Source organism: Pseudorca crassidens, chromosome 10 (assembly GCF_039906515.1).
Source record: "Pseudorca crassidens isolate mPseCra1 chromosome 10, mPseCra1.hap1, whole genome shotgun sequence".
NCBI classification, from domain to species: Eukaryota; Metazoa; Chordata; class Mammalia; order Artiodactyla; family Delphinidae; genus Pseudorca; species Pseudorca crassidens.
The window spans coordinates 92,042,002-92,055,454 of record NC_090305.1 but is presented as its reverse complement, the minus strand read 5'-3'; the positions used below and the strand labels follow the sequence as shown (position 1 = coordinate 92,055,454).

The following is a 13,453-nucleotide window of genomic DNA, read 5'->3' as shown; positions in this document are numbered from 1 at the left end:
CCCCATGGTAAACTGAGTCTGCATAGCATTACAAAAAGAAGAAATGAGACTATGGCCTCCTGTTTGGGTGACAAGTAACTAAACATTGCTCCAGGATGCCTTCTGGGATAGGTATGGAAACTGCAGAGTATTGTGGCATACAGACTTCCAGGAGCTTCCAGAATTCTAGAAAAATTCTAAAATTCTTTATCAAACAAAAACCACTAGTCCTGACCTAAGTTGTCTTTCGTCAGCTCAAAGGGCAAACATGCAATATAGAGAGAGAAACTACAGCTCCGGAATTAATCATTTCAGTTCCATTTATGGCTCTAAATTCACTTGGGTTGTGTCCTCAATCAAGTCAGTAATGTAATCTCTGAGCCTCATTTGCCACATCTACAACCTGAAGAATAAAATTATCTCCTTTGCAGGGCCCACTAGGAGGCTCAGAAATATTGGATGCAAAGTATTTGAAAAAGGTTAGGCTTGTAATCAATAATAGTAATCATTTTGATTTAATTTTCAAATATTCTATATAAAGGATATGTAATTGCTAAAAATATAAGCTTAAAGAGATTTCAAACCCTTTAGTGATCCACTGTCATCAAACATCCCAATTATAAATGGTTATGACCTGTTGGCAGGGAAGCAAGGAGAGCTGTGGAAAGAACATGGAACATGGGTTCCAAAAATGTGGCTTTGGTTCTAGGTCTGCCATTACTCAGCTGTGCTATCTTGCATTAGTTTGTCTTCAGCCTTGATGTGCTCACCCATCAACAAACGTGTTGGCTCTATTTTGTATATAAATCCATAACCTACCTGTTACTACTACCAATCTAGCCCAGTATCTTTTAGGCAGCTCCTAATTGGAGTCATACAATTGCTTCTCCATTCAGAGGCCAGAAAAATTCTTTGTTAATAAATTAGATCCTGTCACTCTTCTGCTCTGAATAGTCCAAGAGCTGCCCACCTTACTCACAATAATATCCCAAGCGCCCTTTTGGACCTTCCCCTTTACATATGATGTGGTCCCTGCACCTCCGGACTAATCTCTCCCAGCACTGCCCCCTCCTCACTCACTTGGCTTCAGCCATACTGCAGTCCCTGCTTTTCCTCAACACTCCAAACACACCTCAGGTCTTTACACTCACTGACCTCTCCGCCCTGAAAGCTCTTTCATAGGTAGTTGCATAGCTGCATCACTCTTCTCTTTCAGATCTCTACTCCAAGGTAAATAACCACAAGGATCTTACTAGTACTATCTTAAAATCGGAGAGCAGCTCTAGGTCCTGGACTTCTCCTACACCCACCCCTTCCCCAGCTAGTTTTCACTTTACCACATTGATGTGTTTATTTGTCTACTGTTTATCTCTCCCTACTAGAATGTCCAAATCATGAGAGCAGGGACTGTCCGTTTTATTCACTGCTATCTCCCAAGCAACAAGGCCAGTGCCTGGCACAAAGAAGGCATTCAATAAATATTATTGAATGAAATAATCAATCTGTTAAATATGAATAATCGTACTCCCTTTAAAAGGCTCATGTGGGGACAAGGCAGTACGTGAAAGTTCTTCGTAAACAGCCAAATGCTATTCAAATATAAAATTTTATGATTCTATGTTCCAGAGAATCTGCATTTTTTGTTTTAGCACCCTTAACATTCTTTATAAACAAAAGTTATTTTCATTTCTGATTTACCTGAAGTCTTATTTTTCATTTCTTATTCTGTTCTCTAAAGAGATGAGGAAAAATGTCTCAAATTGAGGAAACTAATAATGAGGGCTGAGGTGTCATCAACAGATGAATGAATAAAGAAAATGTGAGATAACTGCTGTATTTAAAATGGACAACCAAAAAGGACCCACTGTAGAGCACAGGGAACTCTGCTCAACGTTATGCGGCAGCCTGGATGGGAGGGGAGTCTGGGGGAGAATGGATACCTGTATATGTATGGCTGAGGCCCTTTGCTGTGCACTTGAAACTGTCACAACATTGTTCATCGGTTATACTCCAATATACAATGAAAAGTTAAAAAATAAATAAATAAAAACAAGACAGATTCACAAAAGCAAAAAAAAAAGTAGAAAATGTGAGATACATATCTATCTATCTATATATATATATCACACACATATGCACACAATGGAGTATTATTCAGCCATAAAAATGAAAAAATCCTGTCATTTGTAACAGCCTGGATCACCCTTGAGAGCATTATTGTAAGTGACATAAGTCAGACAGAAAAAGACAAATACTGTATGATCTCACTTATATGTGATATATAGAAAACAAAACAAAACAAGCTCATAGATACAGAGAACAGTTAGTGGTTGCCAGAGGATGGGCCAAATGGATGAAGCGGGTAAAAAGGTATAAACTTCCAGTTATAAAACGAATGTCATGGAGGTATAATGTACAGCCTGGCAGTAATAGTTATTAAGACTGTATTGCATATTTGAAAGTTGCTAAGACAGTAGATCTTAAAAGTTCTCGTCACAAGCAGAAAAATTCAGTAACTCTGTAAGGTGACAGACATTAACTAGACTTACCGAGGTGATCATTTCTGCAATATACACAAATGACAAACAATTATGTTGTACACCTGAATCTAATATAATGCATGTTCGTTATGTATCAATCAAAAAAAGGAAAGAAAAAAATTTTCAGAACTGTTCATTGTTTTGCCAAAGTATTTGTATTTTAAATAAGTAGGCACATTCTTTCTTCTGAAAGCTATAACAAGACAGAATTGAAAGTGATTTTGTGTTGTTATCTGCTGAGAAAGTAGATATGGTCATACTGTTATTTGACAATTTCTAGATTAACAGTCATAAGCTTGTGTGAGTAATAGATATTTTAAAATAACTATCATTTTAATTTTCAATCTCATCATCGAATATGTTCAGTTAGTATTTGCTTATCATTGACACTGTACCTATTGTCATACGAAGAAAAATGAAACAGATGCGTTTCTCAAAAATAACAATGAGCACTAAGGCTTCCTGAGTGTTTGCTACGTGAAAACAATAGTAAACAATACTTTGGAAGTGCTTTTTGCATGGCAGTCACTGTGCTAAACATTCTCTGTGTGTGTCATTTAATCTACATAAAAATCCCCAATGGTTGGTGCTATTTTCATCCCCATTTTACTGATGAGGAAACAGGTTTTAAGAGGGTCAGTAATACACCAAATCACACAGCTAGTAAATGGTACAGCCTGAATGCAAACAAAGACCCTCTGGATCCAGAGTTTATAAACTTTCACAATGTTCTACAGATAAGTAATATCCTACTTGGTAGACTCCATCGGTCTCTTTCAATTACAACCAACTACCATTAGTTCCATTTTGCAGTTGAAAACCTAAGCTTCAGGAGATTCCCAGCTGTATGATCTTCAGCTGTTTAGTGAATCTCCCCAAGCTTAGGTGCACAGCCTAGTTGGGACTCCAGGTCTATATGTCACCAGGATGCCTGCCCTGATACGAGTGGGTCTAGGGCAAAGGAACTAATAGAATCAACACACATATGTCTCCATATTATAAATGCTCTAAATCAAGCTGATCAATTGACCAATAAGATCTGTTCTATTATCCTACTTTAACAAAGACATTCAAAATGACCAGGGACGGGACTTCCCTGGCGGTCAAGTGGTTAAGACTTGGCCCTCCAGTTCAGGGGATGCAGGTACATCCCTGGTCAGGAAGCTAAGATCCCACATGCCTTGCGGCCAAAAAACCAAAACAGAAAACAGAAGCAATACTGGAACAAATTCAATAAAGACTGTAAAAATGGTCCACATCAAAAAAATCTTAAAAAAAAAAAAAAAGACCAGGGCTCTAGGTTCAAATTGAGGATTTGGGACTTCTTGGAGCTCTGTGCTGCAACACAGTGGAGTAGGGAGATTAGGCATTCAGCCCTGGTCCATCCCTTCTCTTCCACGCCCAGCCCATGTGGGAAGGGCTCAGAGCTGACCGCGCAGGGGATTTTTCTGGTCTTGGGTTACTGAAGCTTTGTCGAGAACCTGCAGTGAGCCAGGTTCAGGCTTTGCATGTCACTTTGGCCCTGCGGACTTCTCAGATCACGGAGATAGGCATGCCATAGCAGGTCCTTGTAACGAGCAGAACCCAGTGAGGAGTTCCTGTTGCCTGGATCCAAGGGAAGTCCTAAATTCCAGCCTGTGCTCTCAACCACTAGGTCCCTGTAGCTGTTTCTTCTCAGGGAGAGGAACCTTCCTCCTTGGATGCATCCTCTGTATCACTCAGTTGTCTTATTTTTTAAACCTTATTTTTATATAATTAACGTAATAGCCCCAAAAATATTATTTATGGCTTTTCCATAAATCTCAGCATAAATCAAATTGCTTTGAAAGATGCAATTTTGGATTTCCTGGTTAGACCTGTCTTGTCAGTCCAGCCACTTACCAACTCCACTTTAGCCATAACGAGGGTGTCTAAACACTGTGTCCCAGCAAACCACTGCCTTCAGCAGTGCCTCACAGTTGGTGTTTTCACTTACTCTCAATTGGGAAACCATTGACTCTCCACTTGATTGCGGGCTCAGGTTCTCCTTCAGACTCACACAACAGGATACCACTGCTCCCAGTGCTGTACACGCCACTCTGAGGTTTCTTTGTCCAGCGAGGGGGCTCTGGAGATAAACTGAAGAGCTCATCAACATTTTCTATATCACAGAAGGTCCAAAAATGTTAAGGGCTGTATTTCTAGTATGCACCAGCAGATGGCAGACACAACAAAGTGTTTCACACTAGCTGTTTTTCATAAATGTTCTCTAAGGCAAGATGGGCATTGTTTTTGCCTGGAATAAGGTTTGTGTGTGGTTATGTGCTTTTATGCGTGTGTGTGTTGCAATCTGGAATCTTAGCATGTGTAATACAATCAACACACTAAAAGCAGTTACCTACAGTCACTGTATTTAGCTACACGAGTATCTATCTCATTACAGAAAATGAAGGAGGGGTAAACATGTGAAGTTTATTGAGTGCAAGGCATCTAAAATGGCTCATATTCAAGAAATATATTTTGAATATTTTTTAATGAAATTAAAATGTTCAGCCGTTATTTAAAATATTTCTTAATTAATGACTCTATAGCATTTATCTGTCCATATGTAATTATCTATCTTAAGAATTTGGGAGACATTACTTCCTAGAATTTTTTTTTTTTTTGCAAGGGGGTGGGAGAAGGAATCCCAAAACCAATATTTACCTTTTTGCCTTCAAAACAATGGAGGAAAAGATAGATTTAAATCATACACTTGTATCTTTCTATGCCCTAACGCTCCAATCTTATAATTCTAAGTGGTGTGTTTCAGTATAGAAGGAGACATTCTTTAGTGCAAACATTACTGTCATGTTTTGTCACCTTAAGTATATTACTATGTCAGGAGTGAAGAAAAGATTCATATTAGAGCGTGAATGGTTTGGATAATTTGATTTCAGAGAAAATTGCACAATACCGGTAGGTAGTAATTCCCATCAAGTGTTGCTTATTTTCCCTAAGACATTTCTGGATTTCTATTTTTAGTCAAAAAGGAAAGTCTTTAAGATACATATATGTATAAGATGAAAAATGTCATTTAAACAATTTTTTAAGGAAAAGAGGGATTATGTGGGGGAAAAAAGTCTATAAATTCACCAGGGAAAACAAAAATATACAAATATCCTAGCAAGTTTAAGTCCAAACAAGAGACATGGCTTTGTAATTATTCAACAGGGTGTGGACTTGTTAAATTCCAAGTTATATATGTGTCTTCATAATCTACAATTTGTAAATATTTAGTCATTAAGTTTAAAATGCAGTAGTCCAAATTATAAACCGCACATGACCTCCGAGGTGAAGGGTTTTAGCTTTTGTGTGTTTGTCTGCATTTTTTATGTGAGTGTTACTTTCTTTTGGTCTTTTCATATAACCACAGTGAAATTAAACATTTGAGTTAGAGAAAAAACACGAAATTTTTCCTATTCACAGTAGAAAACTAAGACTATTGCTTTCAGAACATGTAAAAATACAGGAGATGATGGGATATAATATATAGCATGGTGACTATAACGGATAAATAATACTGTACTGTTTATGTGAAAGTTGCTAAGAGATTAGATCTTAAAAGTTCTCATCACAAGAAAAAAATTGTAACTATGTGGTAATAGATGAAAATGACACTTATTGTGCTGATCATTTTGCAATACATACAAATATCAAACCATTATGTTGTATACCTGAAACAAATGATGTAATAAGTCAATTATATTTCAATAAAAATATTTCAATAAAAATAATAAAGGATACCATGTAATTATGACCTTTCCCTAAATCTTTATGAAAAATAAAATCAAGATTTCCATTTCTATTCTCATCCTACAAATTTCATTAATCCTTCGGTACACGGGCCTCTCACTGTTGTGGCCTCTCCCGTTGTGGAGCACAGGCTCCGGACGCGCAGGCTCAGCAGCCATGGCTCACGGGCCCAGCCGCTCCGCGGCATGTGGGATCTTCCCGGACTGGGGCACGAACCCGTGTCCCCTGCATCGGCAGGCGGACTCTCAACCACTGCGCCACCAGGGAAGCCCTTAAAATGACCATCTTATCCAACCATTTCACCTTACAGATGGAGTACTGAGCTTTGGAGAAGTCATCTAACTTGCCCAGGGTCACCAGGAAAAGAAGCCCCACTTTCTGTTCTTGCCTTTCCATGGACCTGCAGACCTACTGGATGATCAGCACCGAGACTCCGAAGTAAACGTGGTGTTATTTCTAACTCATTACTATTTCACTAATTTGGATCACAGGTAGGAACCAAGGCTAAATAGCTTTACCAACTTTCACTCTGTGCTTCGAAATCCACGCTTCTGCAACAGCTATCAACTGACTCAAGAGGTTTTGCGTATCCACTAGAAATCATCGTTAAACTGTACCTGAACCCTTTCTCATAAGCTTTGTTTATAAATGTTTGAAAATTTGTTGTTATGCTTCCCATCCCTGTTTCTTCTGAAGAATTAATCTGTTCCTGAGCAAAGGTAGAATTGGCCATGCAATGTGAAAGGGACTTCAAGCCTGTCTTCTTCAGAGCATCTTCTTCTTGGGCCTGTCACGCCACTGCTCTCAATTCCAGCCCAGACTGAGAATCTCACAATTGGGATCCGTAGTGAGAGCACCTAGACTAGATCACCAGAAGAGTGATCTCTGAAGAACCAGGGCAGAATTGTTCTCTTTCTGATGACTCCTCTGCTTTGTATAAGCGAACAAAATCTGCCACCCCAAAATATTTCTTTGGCATGCAGATTACTTTGAGCTGGAAATAATCAAGGCCCAAAAGACTCAGGAAGAAACTCTGACCTCCCTGCTAACCGCCTAAGATAGTTTAGCTAGAAAGCCTGTTTCTGGAAGAGAGCTACTACAGAAATACCTGCCAAGAACATGGGCCAGTTGTGGTAGGGGGAGCTCTGCAGGGCCTAGAGATTAGAGTCCACTCTGTGGCCCAGCAAACATCTGCGTACCAAACACTTGCTCTACCATCTCCAGTCTTCCTTGGAGATGCTGTCCTGTCCCCCTCTGAAGTCCCAAACATCCTCTTTTGTCTTTAGCTGAAGACGGTATTTAAGATGAGGCTTGGGCCACTTGGGTGAGTTACTCAGTTTTTCTGGCTCTCTCCCATGTATACATATTATTACACTTTTGTTTTATTTTCTCCTGTTAATCTGTCTCATGTCAATTTAATTCTTAGATGAGCCACAACAAAATAGAAGGAAAGAGGAAAATTTCTTTCTCCCCGACACTGGCACAATGAGAACAGATGCTCGTGGGGTAATTTTCAGTTGAACTGAAATGACTGATTCCCAAAGACTCCAGTGAAAAAGGCATAGAGAAAAAGGAAGGGGCCTTGGACAGGAGGGAATCACTGACTTCTGGTCATTCACAATCTCATAATTTCATACCTTGATTGAACATATTTACCTCGTTGCTACTTTGTTGACAATAGGACGCATGGTGAGCCTGAGGACACGGGTACAGGATAGGAAACGTCTGGTGGCTGAAGTGAGGCTAAGGGCATGCAGGGACAGAGAACAGATTTTTCCAGAGGTTGGAACATGCAACCCTATTCCTGACAGGTAAGATCTATTCGAAAGGATGAAAAAAGGGCTCAAGAGAGAAGAATGATTAAAATGGAAAACTCTGAGAGAAAACAACATCACTGAACCCCAGTCTTTTATCTATTATCCTAAAATCTATGGTAACTGATGAGGGCTTCCCTGGTGGCACAGTGGTTGAGAGTCCGCCTGCCGATGCAGGGGACACGGGTTCGTGCCCGGGTCTGGGAGGATCCCACATGCCCCGGAGAGGCTGGGCCCGTGAGCCATGGCCGCTGAGCCTGCGCGTCTGGAGCCTGTGCTCCGCAACGGGAGAGGCCACAGCAGTGAGAGGCCCACGTAACGCAAAAAAAAAAAAAAAACCAAACTAACAAAACAAAAAAAATGTTAGCTATGGTAACTGATGAAAGCAACTTATGTTGAAACTTTACTCATTTAGTCATAATTGTAAATTAAAAAATAAGATGATAAATTTCTCTCACACTGCTCAAAACTGAGATGCAAATGTCTGAACATGTAGAATGTGATAAGCAAGCTAATTAGAGATGTTTTTCACTAGACAGAAAGCAAAATAAAACAGGAAATTTGGTACCTATGAAACATACAACACAGGTTATTTTCTTATAACAGATTTCTATAAAGTATGTATATCCTAACAAATCAAAAATTATTAGGTTCAGCAAACTTGAGTTTCATTGCAGCTTTCTGGAAATAAATTTATTTGAAAATGAGGCTTTCTTAAATCGATCAGTGACTGAATTGCATTTGAGTTCATAACATCTTTTTAAAATGCAGTAAAATTATGGGTATATAATTATGTATAAATACTTTCCTATTATACTTACTAAGTTTCAAAAGCCTTACATGATAACAATGTTTGTGCTGTAAACTTTTGTACCGTGACTTTATTTAATCAGTGGAAATGGGACTGTGGTCATACTTTGATTTCTGGATTTGGACAGTTTTAGATGCCATTTTAATAGATCTCTTTTCATTGAATGTGTAATATATTTAGACCATGGATTCCTAGAAAGGATAGATGTGCCTCAGCAAGACATCCCGGCTGTTGTTGCTTATACATACTATAGGATTTGAAAGTGCAGTTTGTTTTCCTATTTAGAATGTTGTAACCTAAATTACAGAGTTTGATTGTGTTTAGTAATAAAGAAGAAGTATCACAGATATAGAGAATACAGTAAAATACATGCTTTTACTTAAGCACAATGAGTGTTTTCAGAATGCGCTAGATTTTCAAAGTTCACAATAACATTGCTCTTTTCCTATATGGCTAATCCTTGTTATTTGAGTTTCCAAGCAAGACACAAAGAAAGGGAAAGAAGAAGGTGCAGCAAGGCAGAAGAAAATTGAATGAAAGTGAACTCATCCGTCCATATGATTAATGAAGGATATATTTACTGCTTTCACACTTAACAGAAAAAAGACTTCTTGAGCTCAGTTTGCTTTTCACTCGCATGGGTGAAGAAAAACTCCTAAAACATACAACTGAGGGCTCATTTAGTAGTTTCTCATTAAGGATAAAGGATTAAATGTTCCTCATAAAAACATTATTTACATCTCAATAGTGCTAATAGCTGTTTTATGAATAGTGAGGACAATTTGTTCGGGAAACCTATATTCCTTTGGAGTCCTATAGTCAACCTTTTAAATTGTGTAATTAATTTTACATCCTTGATCTATTTTTTCCTTTTGCAACCTTTGCAGTTCTTTTGAAAGCTTCAGTCTTCTAGTCAAGAAAACCATGGCCAGATTGTTAAAATATTCAGCTACCGTAGCAATGTTCCAGCCATCTGGAAGGATTTCTAATAGTCAGCAATTCGGAGTACGAGCAGCTAACAGTGAGACCTGTCTGGTTCCTGGGTATGTGCTGGCGGGGGCGGGGGCGGGGTCAGGAGTTACAGAAACACACCCCTGTTGCATGGTATAGCCATATTATGTAGAGGCATCAAACGATGACTAAAATTAGAGAAAAAAAATAAATCTCTCAAACTCTTCCTCTCTGAATTTCTTAGTGAATAATTTAATGTCAGAGGAATATGTCACTGTCGGCAAATGTTGCTGTTTATCCATAATACTAGGCTTTCTCCTTCCTATACAGGTTTCGCTTGTGTGGAACTAAGGGAAATGATATTCTCATCTTTGGTTCTTCATTCTTCCTAACTTAACCAATCACACACGTTGAGAGAGGTCTTGGAAATACACTGCTCTTCCAATCAAACAGCAGCATGATTACAACTTATCTTAACATTTACTTGTGAATATAATTTGTGTCTGAGTATTTTTTTTTCCACTAATTAAAACTGTGGGCCTTTACTTAGGCATTCCTTGTGCAAAATGAAGCTTTAAGAGGTGAACTTTATTGGAATAAAAATGGAAGCCTTAGAGCACCAGTTCACTAAACGGAAACCTGAAGGAGACCATTCCTTTCAATAGTTAAGCCCACACAGCACTAAATAAGTACAAATGCAGTCATCATCCCATTAATTTGATCAATACAGTCAACCAAACCATACACAGAAACCTCAATGTGATCAGAAGCACAGAAAATAGTCTGCATCAAATTCACAGGATGACTAGGCAACCTTTACATCTGCCCAGCAGGCAGAACCCTGCTGTCTACATATTGTGGCTTACCATCTTTTTAAATGGTGACATCATCACCTACTTATTTCTATGAGTACAATGAACAAGAGCCCAACTTCTATTGCTCAAAAGGCTTGTTTACAGAAAGATGACTTGAATATAACGTGTTTTCCTGGACCTTTTGACAGAGAAATAACACTTACACCATACTGTCTATGTTTCTTTCCCCATTAGTAACATATTAAACATCATCTGAACTCAAGATATGGACCCCAAGATAAGAAAGAACTAAGACAATAATTTGTCTGACTCCCTCAATTCACTGGTGAAGAAATGGAGGTTCAGAAAGGTGAAGTAAATTGCTCAAGGACACAGGACGTTAATGACAGGACTGGGAAAGTCCAAGGTCTCTTCCAGGCCCATCATCATACTTTCTCCCATGGTAAGGCTTACTTAAGATTTCATATTATGCAGTGTCACATGTATATTAAAATAAATTTTTCTTCTCATAATATGGTGATATAGGAGATTAGGTTTAGTGACTATTCAAATAAACAGTGGAAGTCATCTGTGTTCAGTCCCTAACCAGAGATCTTTTCTTGTCATTTGTCCCTTCTATGTGGCTTTGTGGGGTAAATGACAAACCTGATTAATTGAAGTGTAATATATTCCATTGCTTTCTCTAGAATTAAAAGTTGAAACAGCTTAGCTGTTTTAACATATATGCATTAGAGATCAACTACATATGGATTCCTTTTTTTTTTTAAATAGAAGAAAAATAAATCAACGTGGGAAACGTACCTTCTACTATAACATGAAAATCATGAATGGCTGATCCCAAGAAATTGTTGGCTGTGCAGCGATAGTTTCCTTTGTCCCGATAGGAGACATTCTCTATCTTCAAAGTTTTGCCATAATTTTCTTTTGTTTCTCTTCCCTTTGGTAAATCGCCTCCCATTTTGTTCCAATCAACCTGTGGAGTTGGTCTGTGAAACAATACATAAATGATAAACATTTATTTTAAGTGAAAAATAAAAAGTAAAGAAATCCACAGGACACATCCCTCACTGTGGTGCTTTCAGGTCTGCACTCAGAGTTCCACAGAAAAACATCAGGCTTCCCAGTGCACAGACCTGCCCACCACCATCCATGGTGAACATCAGGATTGCATCAAGTCTCTTTCATTGCAAGCTCCTTCACTAAGCTGCTTCCTCAGAAATCCTCTATTTCCTCTACTGAGAGGGCTAACTCCATGTAAGTGCTGAATAGATACGGTTAGATGAATGACAGATTACTGGGCCTGTAGAAATATTACAAGGTATTTTTCAAGCGTGCTATCTCCCTGTGGGTGGTTTGAAAGGGCCAGAAATAACGGCCCTCTTCCCTAGAAGAGTTTGAAAAACATGATGAAGTAAGGCCCAACAGCGAGCAGCGGGAAACTGTGGTACCCCCTTTAATCCTTATGAAGCTGATATTGGACAATAAGACTCAGATGTAGGGGCCCAACGTGCTGTCTGGAACAAGGAATAGCTCATTATAGGGCAAGGTGGGCTCTGCAGCACAGACCTGGCCACTCAGGTAGCTTTCCACCCTGATGGGGAATACACCAATAGAGGAATGAACCAAATCTCCCTTGCTTAGAAAGATTAGATCACCCAATCAAAACAAACACGTGATAAAAGAACAAAACAATAACCAGACTGATAACTTGTCACACACAAACACAGTAACATTTTTCCACCATATTTGGGTAGAAAACAAGAAGGAGGAATCAAGCCAGCTGCGTTTAAAACAGAAAAATCCCATCTCATGAAAACCAGACAATTGGGAGAAGTGGGACCCTCTAGACTTTTGTGATTTAAAAATGATGTGGAAAACACTGATGCCTGATTTTAAGTGATAGATTTTTTTTTTTCTCCTCTTCACTTGGGCTATATGACTGAGTGGAAGACACTTTTGTTGCTTTTACTGATGATTTTTTTTCCTTCCCAGTATATTTCTTTTTATCATTAATACCTGAAAGTTATTGAGTATGTTCTAAATGTGGTCATTATTATCATCATTTTACCAGTGAGGATTCTCAAGTTCAAGAAGTTAATTTGCTTAAAGTCACTGGGGTAATAAATGACACATTAGAACTTGAATTTGCCTGACTAAACTTGTTCTTTTGATCAATGTGTTCTATTTTATTTGTGCTTTTCCAACTCTTTTTTTTTTCCTTTCTAACCACGTATTCTTGGAATATAGGCTTGTAGGGAACTTAGTTACTAGTTAATAATTGAACAATTCATATTGTCTGTGTCAATTATCTTAAATTGTATTGTTAGGAGGTGGTTAAACTAATTCAGTTATTATGCAAAAAATATGAGAGGTAAAGATGAAGGTCTTTTACACACAGCTAGTCTCTTCCCCTTCCCTCGAGGCTCAAGTACTTATCAGCCTTACGGATCTGGAACCACTACCTTTTATTTTACCAGGATTACGGTCCATGGCACACTTCTGCAGGAAACAGTAATGATGCTCAGACAGGCAGTTGTGAGAGTATGTTAGCCGGTGGCTTCCCAAGCACACCACCCAACAGGATGCATAACCCACGCCTCCTAACTGCTTGCTTTGCACTCCATCTGTCAAAATGGCCATTTGCCAAATTACAGGGTGCTCTGGACCTCAGTTGCTCCAAATCAGGAGTTTTTCGTGAGTCCATGCTTTAATAGTACAAGCATCTCACCTGCTGTAAAATCTTTTTTTTTTTTTTTTTTTTTGGTTAGG

At 38.6% G+C, this 13,453-nt stretch overlaps 1 protein-coding gene across 12 annotated transcripts in view; it reads right to left on the bottom strand.

The window, feature by feature from the left end:
- CHL1 (cell adhesion molecule L1 like) overlaps positions 1-13,453 on the bottom strand; it is a 197,039-nt gene that overhangs the window by 40,750 nt on the left and 142,836 nt on the right. For 9 of the 12 annotated variants that reach the window (XR_010947129.1, XM_067755229.1, XM_067755232.1 and 6 more), the window contains 2 exons: positions 11,486-11,670; positions 4,495-4,659 (listed from right to left, as the gene is read on the bottom strand). Coding sequence is in view for 11 of the 12 variants with exons in the window: in XM_067755229.1 (XP_067611330.1) it covers positions 4,495-4,659; positions 11,486-11,670 (350 nt within the window). In the remaining variant the exon portion in view is untranslated. The remainder of the gene's footprint in view (positions 1-4,494; positions 4,660-11,485; positions 11,671-13,453) is intronic. The other 3 variants (XM_067755230.1, XM_067755226.1, XM_067755228.1) reach the window with 1 other exon arrangement.